The sequence below is a fragment of the Agelaius tricolor genome, unplaced genomic scaffold, assembly GCF_023055355.1.
Source record: "Agelaius tricolor isolate 1412-34295 unplaced genomic scaffold, bAgeTri1.0.p SCAF_28, whole genome shotgun sequence".
Taxonomy (NCBI): Eukaryota; Metazoa; Chordata; class Aves; order Passeriformes; family Icteridae; genus Agelaius; species Agelaius tricolor.
In genome coordinates, this window is record NW_027269288.1 from 3022426 (window position 1) to 3033417 (window position 10992).

At 50.3% G+C, this 10992-nt stretch overlaps 1 protein-coding gene across 1 annotated transcript; it reads left to right on the plus strand.

The window, feature by feature from the left end:
• Window positions 1–8: 8 nt before the first annotated feature.
• Window positions 9–5061, plus strand: LOC139600544 (uncharacterized). Its single transcript, XM_071448805.1, has 3 exons — window positions 9–2053; window positions 2087–3276; window positions 5037–5061. Exons 1-3 carry the CDS (start codon window positions 1745–1747, stop codon window positions 5059–5061), a joined length of 1524 nt encoding a protein of 507 aa, XP_071304906.1. The 5' UTR covers window positions 9–1744.
• Window positions 5062–10992: the final 5931 nt, after the last annotated feature.

A 10992-nucleotide genomic window follows, 5' to 3' on the forward strand; every position in this document is an offset into this window, starting at 1 on the left:
TCCTCCTCCTCCTCCTCCTTTCCTGCCTTTCCTCTTCCTGCCCTTCCCGCTTTTCCTGCTTTTCCTGCTCCCGCTTCTCCTGCTTTTCCTGCTCCTCTTTTTCTTCTTTTTCCTCCTCCTCTTCCTTTTCCTGCTCCTCCTTTTCCCGCTTCTTCTGCTTTTCCTTCTCCTCTTTTTCCTCCTTCTCCTCCTCCTTTTCCTGCTTTTCCTGCTTCTCCTTTTCCTTCTCTTCCCTTTCCAGCTTTTCCTCTTTTTCCTCCTTTTCCTTCTCTTCCCTTTCCAGCTTTTCCTCTTTTTCCTCCTTTTCCTTCTCTTCCCTTTCCAGCTTTTCCTCTTTTTCCTCCTTTTTCCTTTCCAGCTTTTCCTCTTTTTCCTCCTTTTTCCTTCTCTTCCCTTTCCAGCTTTTCCTCTTTTTCCTTCTCTTCCCTTTCCAGATTTTCCTCTTTTTCCTCCTTTTCCTTCTCTTCCCTTTCCAGCTTTTCCTCTTTTTCCTCCTTTTCCTTTTCCTTCTTTTCCTGCTTTTCCTCCTCCCTCTTTTCCTGCCTTTCCCACTTTTCCAGGTTTTGGGAGGGAAAACCTTTCCTGGATTATTTCTGGGAAGCAGCAAAAGCGTGCATGGGGCTTTGTGAATTAAAGGAAATTTTCCTGGGGTTTGTTTTGGGAATTAAAGTGATTTTTCCTATTTATTTTTTTTTTCTTCCGACAATTAAAGCGATTTTTTCTGGAGTTTTTTATCCTGGCATTAAAGTGAATTTATTTTTTCTTTTTCCTGGGAATTAGAGTGTTTCTCCTGGAGCTTTTTCCAGGGATTTAAAGTAATTTTTCTGGAGTTTTTTTCCTGGAAATAAAGTGAATTTTCCTAGTTTATTGTTTGTTTGCTTGGGGGGGGGGGAGTTGGGTTTGTTTTTTTCCCCAGAAATTAAAGTGATTTTTCTGGGGGTTTTTTCCGGGATTAAAGTGATTTTCCTAGGAATTAAAGTGATTTTTCTGGGATTTACAGTGATTTTTCCTGGCATTTACAGCGATTTTTTCTGGGGTTTTATCCTGGGATTTACAGTGATTTTTCCTGGGAATTAAAGTGATTTTTCTGGGGTTTTATCCTGGGATTTACAGTGATTTTTCCTGGGAATTAAAGTGATTTTTCTGGGGTTTTATCCTGGGATTTACAGTGATTTTTCCTGGGAATTAAAGTGATTTTTCTGGGGTTTTATCCTGGGATTTACAGTGATTTTTCCTGGGAATTAAAGTGATTTTTCTGGGGTTTTATCCTGGGATTTACAGTGATTTTTCCTGGGAATTAAAGTGATTTTTCTGGGGTTTTATCCTGGGATTTACAGTGATTTTCCTGGGAATTAAAGTGATTTTTCTGGGGTTTTATCCTGGGATTTACAGTGATTTTTCCTGGGAATTAAAGTGATTTTTCTGGGGTTTTTTCCTGGGATTCACAGTGATTTTTCCTGGCATTTACAGCAAATTTTCCTGGCATTTACAGTTGTTATTTTCCCCCAGATTTACACCGATTTTACAGGAGTTTTTTGGGAATTAAAGTGAATTTTCTGGAGGTTTTTTCCTGGGAATTACAGCTATTTTCCTGGGAATTACAGCTATTTTCCTGGAGCTTTTTTTGTTTCTTTTAATTAAAGTGATTTTTGGGAATTACAGGGATTTTCCCAGCTTTTTCCAGACCTTTTTTCCAACCCTCCTGTCCCAGCCCAGACCCGGGGATGCCTCCTGGGATGTGGGAATGCTGATCCCAAAAATTCCCCTCTGGAGCAGCCGTGGGGAGCAGAGCACAGCTGGGATTTGGGACGATCCCAAATTTTGGGCTGGCTCCAACCCCTTGGAAAAATCCCGGAATTCCAGACCTTGGATCCTCCATCTCCCAAGGGGATCGGCCTTAGGATCCAACCCTTGCCCGGTGCTTCTTTGGGGTTTGCTTGGGATCCAACCCTTTCCTGGTGGTTTTTTGGGATCCAACCTGTTCCCACAGGTTTTTTGGGATCCAACCCTTTCCCACTTTTTTTTGTTTTTTGGGATCCAGCCCTTTCCCACAGTTATTTTCTTAGGATCCAGCCCTTTCCCACAGGGTTTTTTTGGGGGGATCCAACCCTTTCCCACAGGTGTTTTTTTTGGGATCCAGCCTTTCCCACAGGTGTTTTTTTTGGGATCCAGCCCCTTCCCAGCGTTTTTTTTTGGGATCCAACCCTTTCCTGCAGCTTTATGGGGCAAATCCAACCCTTTCCCATTCCTTGGGTTTCCTTTGGGATCCAACCTTTTCCCACAGGTGTTTTTTTGGGATCCAGCCCCTTCCCAGCGTTTTTTTTGGGATCCAGCCCTTTCCCATTGCTTGGGTTTTTTTTGGGATCCAACCCTTTCCCACAGGGTTTTTTTGGGGGGATCCAACCCTTTCCTGCAGCTTTATGGGGCAGATCCAACCCTTTCCCATTGCTTGGGTTTTTTTGGGATCCAACCCTTTCCCACAGGGGTTTTTTTTTTGGGATCCAACCCTTTCCCACAGGTGTTTCCTTGGGATCCAGCCCCTTCCCAGCGTTTTTCTGGGATCCAACCCTTTCCTGCAGCTTTTTGGGGTAGATCCAACCCTTTCCTGCAGTTCTTATTTTTCGGATCCAACCCTTTCCCACAGGTGTTTTTTTTGGGATCCAGCCCCTTCCCAGCGTTTTTTTTTGGGATCCAACCCTTTCCTGCAGCTTTTTGGGACAGATCCAACCCTTTCCTGCAGTTCTTCTTTCCCGGATCCAGCCCTTTCCCACAGGTGTTTTTTTGGACCCAGCCATTTCCTGGTTGGTTTTTTGGGATCAGGGATGCACACAGCCCAAATCCGCCCCTCCAGACCCCCCCCGGGCGCGCATTCCCGACCCATTCCCGGTTTTCCAGCCTCCCCCATCCCAAAGAAGCTCACCTGGGTCGGGAGAAGCGGGAGCGCGCCGGGAATTTCCCCGCGGAGCGGCCGCGGCCGGGCCGGGCTCGGGCGGGGCCGGGCGGGGAGCGGGGCCGGGCTCCAGCCGAGCCTGAAATTCCAGAGGATCATTCCAGGGAATCGGCCGGGCGTGCGGGGAGCCGCGGATCCGCGCCGGGAAGGGACCCGGGATGGGATTGGGGATGGGGAAATCACCGGGAAGGGATCCGGGATGGGATTGGGGATGGGGAATCCACCGGGAATGGATCCAAACTGGGATTGGGGATGGGGAATTCACCAGGAATGATCCACCCTGGGATTGGGGATGGGGAATTCACCGGGAAGGGACGCGGGCTGGGGTTTGGGATGGGGAAATCACTGGGAAGGGATCCGGGCTGGGATTGGGGATGGGGAATTCACCGGGAAGGGACCCGGGATGGGATTGGGGATGGGGAATTCACCGGGAAGGGACCCGGGATGGGATTGGGGATGGGGAATTCACCGGGAAGGGACCCGGGATGGGATTGGGGATGGGGAATTCACTGGGAATGGATCCGGGATGGGATTGGGGGTGGGGAATTCACCGGGAAGGGATCCGGGCTGGGATTGGGGATGGGGAATTCACCGGGAAGGGATCCGGGATGGGATTGGGGATGGGGAATCCACCGGGAATGATCCAAGCTGGGATTGGGGATGGGGAATCCACCGGGAATGATCCAAGCTGGGATTTTGGGATGGGGAATTCACTGGGAAGGGACCCGGGCTGGGATTGGGGATGGGGAATTCACCGGGAAGGGACCCGGGATGGGGTTTGGGATGGGGAAATCACTGGGAAGGGACCCGGGATGGGATTGGGGATGGGGAATTCGCTGGGAATGGATCCAGGATGGGATTGGGGATGAGGAATTCACCGGGAAGGGATCCGGGATGGGATTGGGGATGGGAAATTCACTGGGAAGGGATCCAGGCTGGGGTTTGGGATGGGGAATTCACCGGGAAGGGATCCGGGATGGGATTGGGGATGAGGAATTCACCGGGAATGGATCCGGGATGGGGAATCCACCGGGAATGATCCAAGCTGGGATTGGGGATGGGGAATTCACCGGGAATGATCCAGCCTGGAGTTTTGGCATGGGGAATTCACTGGGAAGGGATCCGAGCTGGGATTTCCGGTGGGGAATTCACCGGGAAGGGATCCGGGCTGGGATTGGGGAATCCACCGGGAATGGATCCGGGCTGGGGTTTGGGATGGGGAATTCACCAGGAATGGATCCGGGCTGGGATTGGGGATGGGGAATTCACCGGGAATGATCCAAGCTGGGATTGGGGATGGGGAATTCACTGGGAAGGGATCCAGGCTGGGATTGGGGATGGGGAATTCACTGGGAATGGATCCGGGATGGGATTGGGATGGGGAAATCACCGGGAAGGGACCCGGGATGGGATTGGGGATGGGGAATTCACCGGGAAGGGACCCGGGCTGGGGTTTGGGATGGGGAAATCACTGGGAAGGGACCCGGGATGGGATTGGGGATGGGGAATTCACCGGGAAGGGATCCGGGCTGGGATTGGGGATGGGAAATTCACCGGGAAGGGACCCGGGATGGGATTGGGGATGGGGAATTCACCGGGAATGATCCAAGCTGGGATTGGGGATGGGGAATTCACCGGGAAGGGACCCGGGATGGGATTGGGGGTGGGGAATTCACCGGGAAGGGATCCGGGCTGGGATTGGGGATGGGGAATCCACCGGGAATGATCCAAGCTGGGATTGGGGATGGGGAATTCACCGGGAATGATCCAAGCTGGGATTGGGGATGGGGAATCCACCGGGAATGATCCAAGCTGGGATTTTGGGATGGGGAATTCACTGGGAAGGGATCCGGGATGGGATTGGGGATGGGGAATTCACCGGGAAGGGATCCGGGATGGGATTGGGGATGGGGAATTCACTGGGAATGGATCCGAGCTGGGATTGGGGATGGGGAATTCACTGGGAATGGATCCGAGCTGGGATTGGGGATGGGGAATCCACCGGGAATGATCCAAGCTGGGATTTGGGATGGGGAATTCACTGGGAAAGGATCCGGGCTGGGGTTTGGGATGGGGAATCCACCAGGAATGATCCAAGCTGGGATTTCTGATGGGGAATTCACTGGGAATTGTCCAAGCTGGGATTTCAGTTGGGGAATCCACCGGGAAGGGATCCAGGCTGGGATTTTGGGATGGGGAATCCACCAGGAATTATCCAGCCTGGGATATTGGGATGGGGAATTTACCGGGAAATGATCCTAGCTGGGATTGTGGGATGGGAAATTCACTGGGAATTATCCAAGCTGGGATTTCTGCTGGGGAATTCATGGGAATTGATCTGAGCTGGGATTTCTGATGGGGAAATCACCGGGAATTATCCAGCCTGGGATATTGGGATGGGGAATTCACCGGGAATTGTCCAAACTGGGGTTTCTGATGGGGAATTCACTGGGAAGGGATCCGGGCTGGGGTTTTGGGATGGGGAATCCACCGGGAATGATCCAAGCTGGGGTTTTGGCATGGGGAATTCACTGGGAATTGTCCAGCTGGGATTTTGGGATGGGGAATCCACTGGGAAGGGATCCAAGCTGGGACTGTGGGATGGGGAATCCACCGGGAATGATCCAAGTTGGGATTTGGGATGGGGAATTCACCAGGAATTGTCCAGCTGGGATTTTGGGATGGGGAATTCACTGGGAAATGATCCTAGCTGGGATTGGGGATGGGAAATTCACTGGGAATTATCCAAGCTGGGGTTTCTGCTGGGGAATTCATGGGAATTGATCTGAGCTGGGATTTCTGATGGGGAAATCACTGGGAATGATCCAAGCTGGGATTTCAGCTGGGGAATCCACCGGGAAGGGATCCGAGCTGGGGTTTGGGGATGGGGAATCCACCGGGAATGATCCACCCTGGGGTTTCTGAAGGGGAATTCATGGGAATTATCCAACCTGGGATTTCAGGATGGGGAATCCACTGGGAATTATCCAAGCTGGGATATTGGGATGGGGAATTCACTGGGAAATGATCCAAGCTGGGATTGTGGGATGGGGAATTCATGGGAATTATCGAACCTGGGATTTCTGATGGGGAATCCACTGGGAAGTGATCTGAGCTGGGATGTTGGGATGTGGAATTTCCTGGCATGTTGGGAATGGGGAAATCCCAGGGATGCTGGGAACAGGGTCCCAGGGCTGGGATCCTGGACTTCCCCAGGATTTTGGGAAGGGGGAATTTTCTGGGATGTTGGGAATGAGGAATTCCCGGGATGCTGGGATTTGGAATTTTCAGGGGTGTTGGGAATGAGGAATCCCCAGGATGTTGGGAATGGGGTCCCTGGGCTGGGATCCCAGAACTCCCCGGGACGTTGGGATTTGCAACTCCCGGCATTTTGGGTTCCCATCCCTGCCCAGCCTCCCCTCCCTCTCCCCTGGGAGCCAACCCATGCAGATGAATGCAAATGTATGCAAATGAGGGGCGGGGACCGCCCGGACCGGTCTGGGCGGGATCCGGGTGGAGCCGGGATGGGAAACAAATATGGGAAACTCGGGGAAACAAACACGGGAAACATCCGGGCGGGACCGGGCGGGACCGGGCGGGCCCCGAGCTCGGGCCCGGATTCGCCCCCGGCCCCGCTCGGCTCCGTTCGGCTCCGCTCGGCTCCGCTCGGCCTCGTTCGGCTCCGTTCGGCTCCGCTCGGCCCCGCTCGGCCTCGTTCGGCTCCGCTCGGCCCCGCTCGGCTCCGCTCGGCTCCGCTCGGCCCCGCTCGGCCCCGCTCGGCTCCGCTCGGCCTCGTTCGGCTCCGTTCGGCTCCGCTCGGCCCCGCTCGGCCCCGCTCGGCCCCGCTCGTTCGGCTCCGCTCGGCCCCGCTCGGCCCCGCTCGGCCCCGCTCGGTCCCGCTCGGCCTCGCTCGGCTCCTCTCGGCCCCGCTCGGCCCCGTTCGGCCCCGCTCGGCTCCGCTCGGCCTCGTTCGGCCTCGTTCGGCTCCGTTCGGCTCCGCTCGGCCCCGCTCGGTCCCGTTCGTTGCGGGGCTTGTGCGGAATCCCCGCCGAACCCGGCTGGGCGCTCCGGCCCCAGTGCTGCTGTTTGTGTGTGAATCTGCGTCCATAAATCCTCATTTCTGTGCATTTTATAACTTTGTGTCCGTATTTATAGATTATAGAATCTGCGTCCATAAATCCTCATTTCTGTGCATTTTATAACTCTGTGTCCGCATTTATAGATTATAGAATCTGCGTCCATAAATCCTCATTTCTGTGCATTTTATAACTCTGTGTCCGTATTTATAGATTATAGAATCTGCGTCCATAAATCCTCATTTCTGAGCATTTTATAACTTTGTGTCCGTATTTATAGATTATAGAATCTGCGTCCATAAATCCTCATTTTTCTGTATTTTATAACTTTGTGTCCGCATTTATAATTTCATGTTCCTGTATGTGCTTACCGTTATATTCATATTAATAGGTGCGCTCTGTTTATATGTGTTTATTGATTTTAATGTATATGTTCACATGTATACATTTTATATTTATAATTTCTATTTATAATTTCTATTTATAATTTATATTTATTATTCATATTTATAATTTCTATTTATTATTTGTATTTATAATTTATATTTATAATTTCTATTTATTATTTATATTTCTTATTTATATTTATAATTTCTATTTAATTTATATTTTAGATTTCCTACTTATACTGTTATATTTATATTTCTATTTTGTTGGTGTTTGTGTTCGTGTTCACATTCAAGTTTAGCTTTGTATTTCGATATTTATATTTACCTGTATATGTTTATATCCTATATTTATATTTATGTTTGTATTTTACATTCTCTATTTATATTTTTTATTCCTATTTATACTCACTGTTATATTTACATTTGTACTCGTATTCCTGTTAATATTCAAATTCATCTTTGTATTTTATGTTTATACTCACATATATAAGATTATTATTTATATTTATAGATTATGTTCCTATTTACACTCATGGTTATATTTACATTTGTATTTGTGTTTATATTCAAATTTATCTTTGTATTTTATGTTTATACTCACATATATGAGATTATTATTTATATTTATAGATTATGTTCCTATTTTCCCAGGAATATCCCAACTTTTCCAGAGGATTTGGGAATATTCTTGATTTGAACACCAGGATTTTCACAGAAATCCATGGAATTCTGGCATCATTCCCACCCTTCCCAAGGAATATCCCAACTTTTCCAAAGGATTTTGGGAGTGGTTTTGAGTTGAACACCAGGATTTGGACAGAAATCCATGGAATTGTGGGGCTTTCATTGCATCATTCCCACCTTTCCCAGGAATATCCCAACTTTTCCAAAGGATTTTGGGCCATTGAACACCTGGAATTTGGCCCTGGAGCTCCCTTTCCTCCATCATTCCCTGGAAATCCCCGGATCCCCTTTCCCAAGGGTTTTTTTGGAATTTGAGTGGATCCAGAATTCCAGCTCAGCCCTTGTGAATCCTTCCTGTCAAATTCCCAGCAAATTCCCAGCAAAACCCTACAAATTCCCAGGCAATTCCCAGGGAATTCCCAGCCAGGCCTTGGATCCATCCCACCCCAAAGTAAATCCCAGGAAAATCCCATTTGTGGCACCTGGAGCCTCTGCAGTTCTTGGGAAACCTCTGGAGCTGCAGCCTGGCTGGGAAAGGAGCCAGGGAAGGGCCTGGCAGGGATCCCATCCCTGAATCCATGGATCCCATCCCTGAATCCCATGGATCCCATCCCTGGATCCCATGGATCCCACCCCTAAATCCCATGGATCCCATCCCTGAATCCCATGGATCCCATGGATCCCATCCCTGAATCCATGGATCCCACAGATCCCATCCCTGAATCCCATGGATCCCATCCCTGAATCCCATGGATCCCATCCCTAAATCCCATGGATCCCATCCCTGAATCCCATGGATCCCATCCCTGGATCCCATGGATCCCATCCCTAAATCCCATGGATCCCATCCCTGAATCCCATGGATCCCATCCCATGGATCCCATCCCTGAATCCATGGATCCCATGGATCCCATCCCTGAATCCCATGGATCCCACCCCTAAATCCCATGGATCCCATCCCTGAATCCCATGGATCCCATCCCTGAATCCATGGATCCCACCCCTAAATCCCATGGATCCCATCCCTGAATCCATGGATCCCATCCCTGAATCCCATGGATCCCATGGATCCCATCCCTGAATCCCATGGATCCCATCCCTGGATCCCATGGATCCCATGGATCCCATGGATCCCATCCCTGAATCCCACAGACCCCACAGATCCCATCCCTGGGATGCAAATCCCTGAATCCCAGAGACCCCAATCCCATGGATTCCCTCATCATCCCAATCCCATGGATATCCCATCCCTGGATACAAATCCCCTTTCCCGGAGATCCCATTCCCATGGATATCCCAAATCCCAGAATCCCAGAGACCCCAATGCCGTGGATATCCTAAATCCCTGAATCCCGGAGATCCCAAATCCATGGATATCCCAAATCCCCTTTCCCAGAGACCCCAATCCCATGGATATCCCATCCAGGGATACAAATGCCCTTTCCTGGAGATCCCACTGCCATGGATATCCCAAATTCCCTTTCCCAGTGATCCCAATCCCATGGATCTCCTGCTATCCCACCCCGGGAAGCTACGGGGTTATCCCAGGTGTGACCATACAAATCCCTGAATCCCAGAGACCCCAATCCCATGGATATCCCAAATCCCCTTTCCTGGAGATCCCAGTGCCATGGATATCCCAAATCCCTGAATCCCAGCGCCCCCAATCCCATGGATATCCCAAATCCCCTTTCCCAGAGACCCCAATCCCATGGATATCCCAAATCCCCTTTCCCAGAGACCCCAATCCCATGGATATCCCAAATCCCTGAATCCCAGCGCCCCCAATCCCATGGATATCCCAAATCCCCTTTCCCAGAGATCCCAATGCCGTGGATATCCCAAATCCCTGAATCCCGGAGATCCCAATCCCACGGATATCCCAAATCCCTGAATCCCAGAGATCCCAAATCCATGGATATCCCAAATCCCCTTTCCCAGAGACCCCAATCCCATGGATATCCCAAATCCCCTTTCCCAGAGATCCCAATGCCATGGATATCCCAAATTCCCTTTCCCCCTTTCCCAATCCCATGGATATCCCAATCCCATGGATATCCCAAATCCCTGAATCCCAGAGACCCCAATCCCGTGGATATCCCAAATCCCCGTTCCCAGCGCCCCCAATCCCATGAATATCCCAAATCCCCTTTCCCCCTTTCCCAATCCCATGGATATCCCAAATCCCCTTTCCCAGCGCCCCCATTCCCATGGATATCCCAAATCCCCTTTCCCAGAGACCCCATTCCCATGGATATCCCAAATCCCCTTTCCTGGGAAGCTCCGGGGTTATCCCGGGTCAGCCCTTCCCGTTCCCGTTCCCGTTCCCGTTCCCGCTCCCTCGGAGCCGCAGCAATTCCGGTTTTTCCGTCTCCGGTTCCAGCCCTGCCTGTCCCAGCCTGCCCCGACATTCCTGGCTCCCTGTAAATCCCGGCCGGGCCTTTTGGGGCAAAATCCCCATTTTAGGGATCCCATTCCCATGGAAAGGCTGGAAAATCCCTGAGCCGGCCCCGCGTCCCTCGGAGCGTTCCCGGATAATTCCGTGAGTAAGGAATTCCCTGGGGGGGGAACCCCGTTTTCCATTCTTTCCAAAGATTTTTGGGGGATTTTGGGGCTTTTCCATTGGAATTCCATGGGTTTGGGGCCCATCCCAAAACTGCAATAAATTGAGGAATATCCCAAATTTATCCCAGTGAAATATCGGGAATTTATCCCAACATTTTCCAAATTTAATCCCAAATTTATCCCAGTGTAATATCCCAAATTTATCCCACTGAAATATCGGGAATTTATCCCAACATTTTCCAAATTTAATCCCACATTTATCCCAATGAAATATCCCAAATTTATCCCAGTGCAAGATCCCAAATTGTCCAAATTTAGTCCCAATTAT

Bases quoted from the DNA above. Each gene is read 5' to 3' on its own strand.
- LOC139600544 (XM_071448805.1), top strand. From the start codon at position 1,745: ATGCTGATCCCAAAAATTCCCCTCTGGAGCAGCCGTGGGGAGCAGAGC. The intron at 2,054-2,086 runs GTTATTTTCTTA...CCTTTCCCACAG, and splicing joins GGATCCAGCCCTTTCCCACA to GGTTTTTTTGGGGGGATCCA. The intron at 3,277-5,036 runs GTTTGGGATGGG...GGAATCCACCAG, and splicing joins GGGAAGGGACGCGGGCTGGG to GAATGATCCAAGCTGGGATT.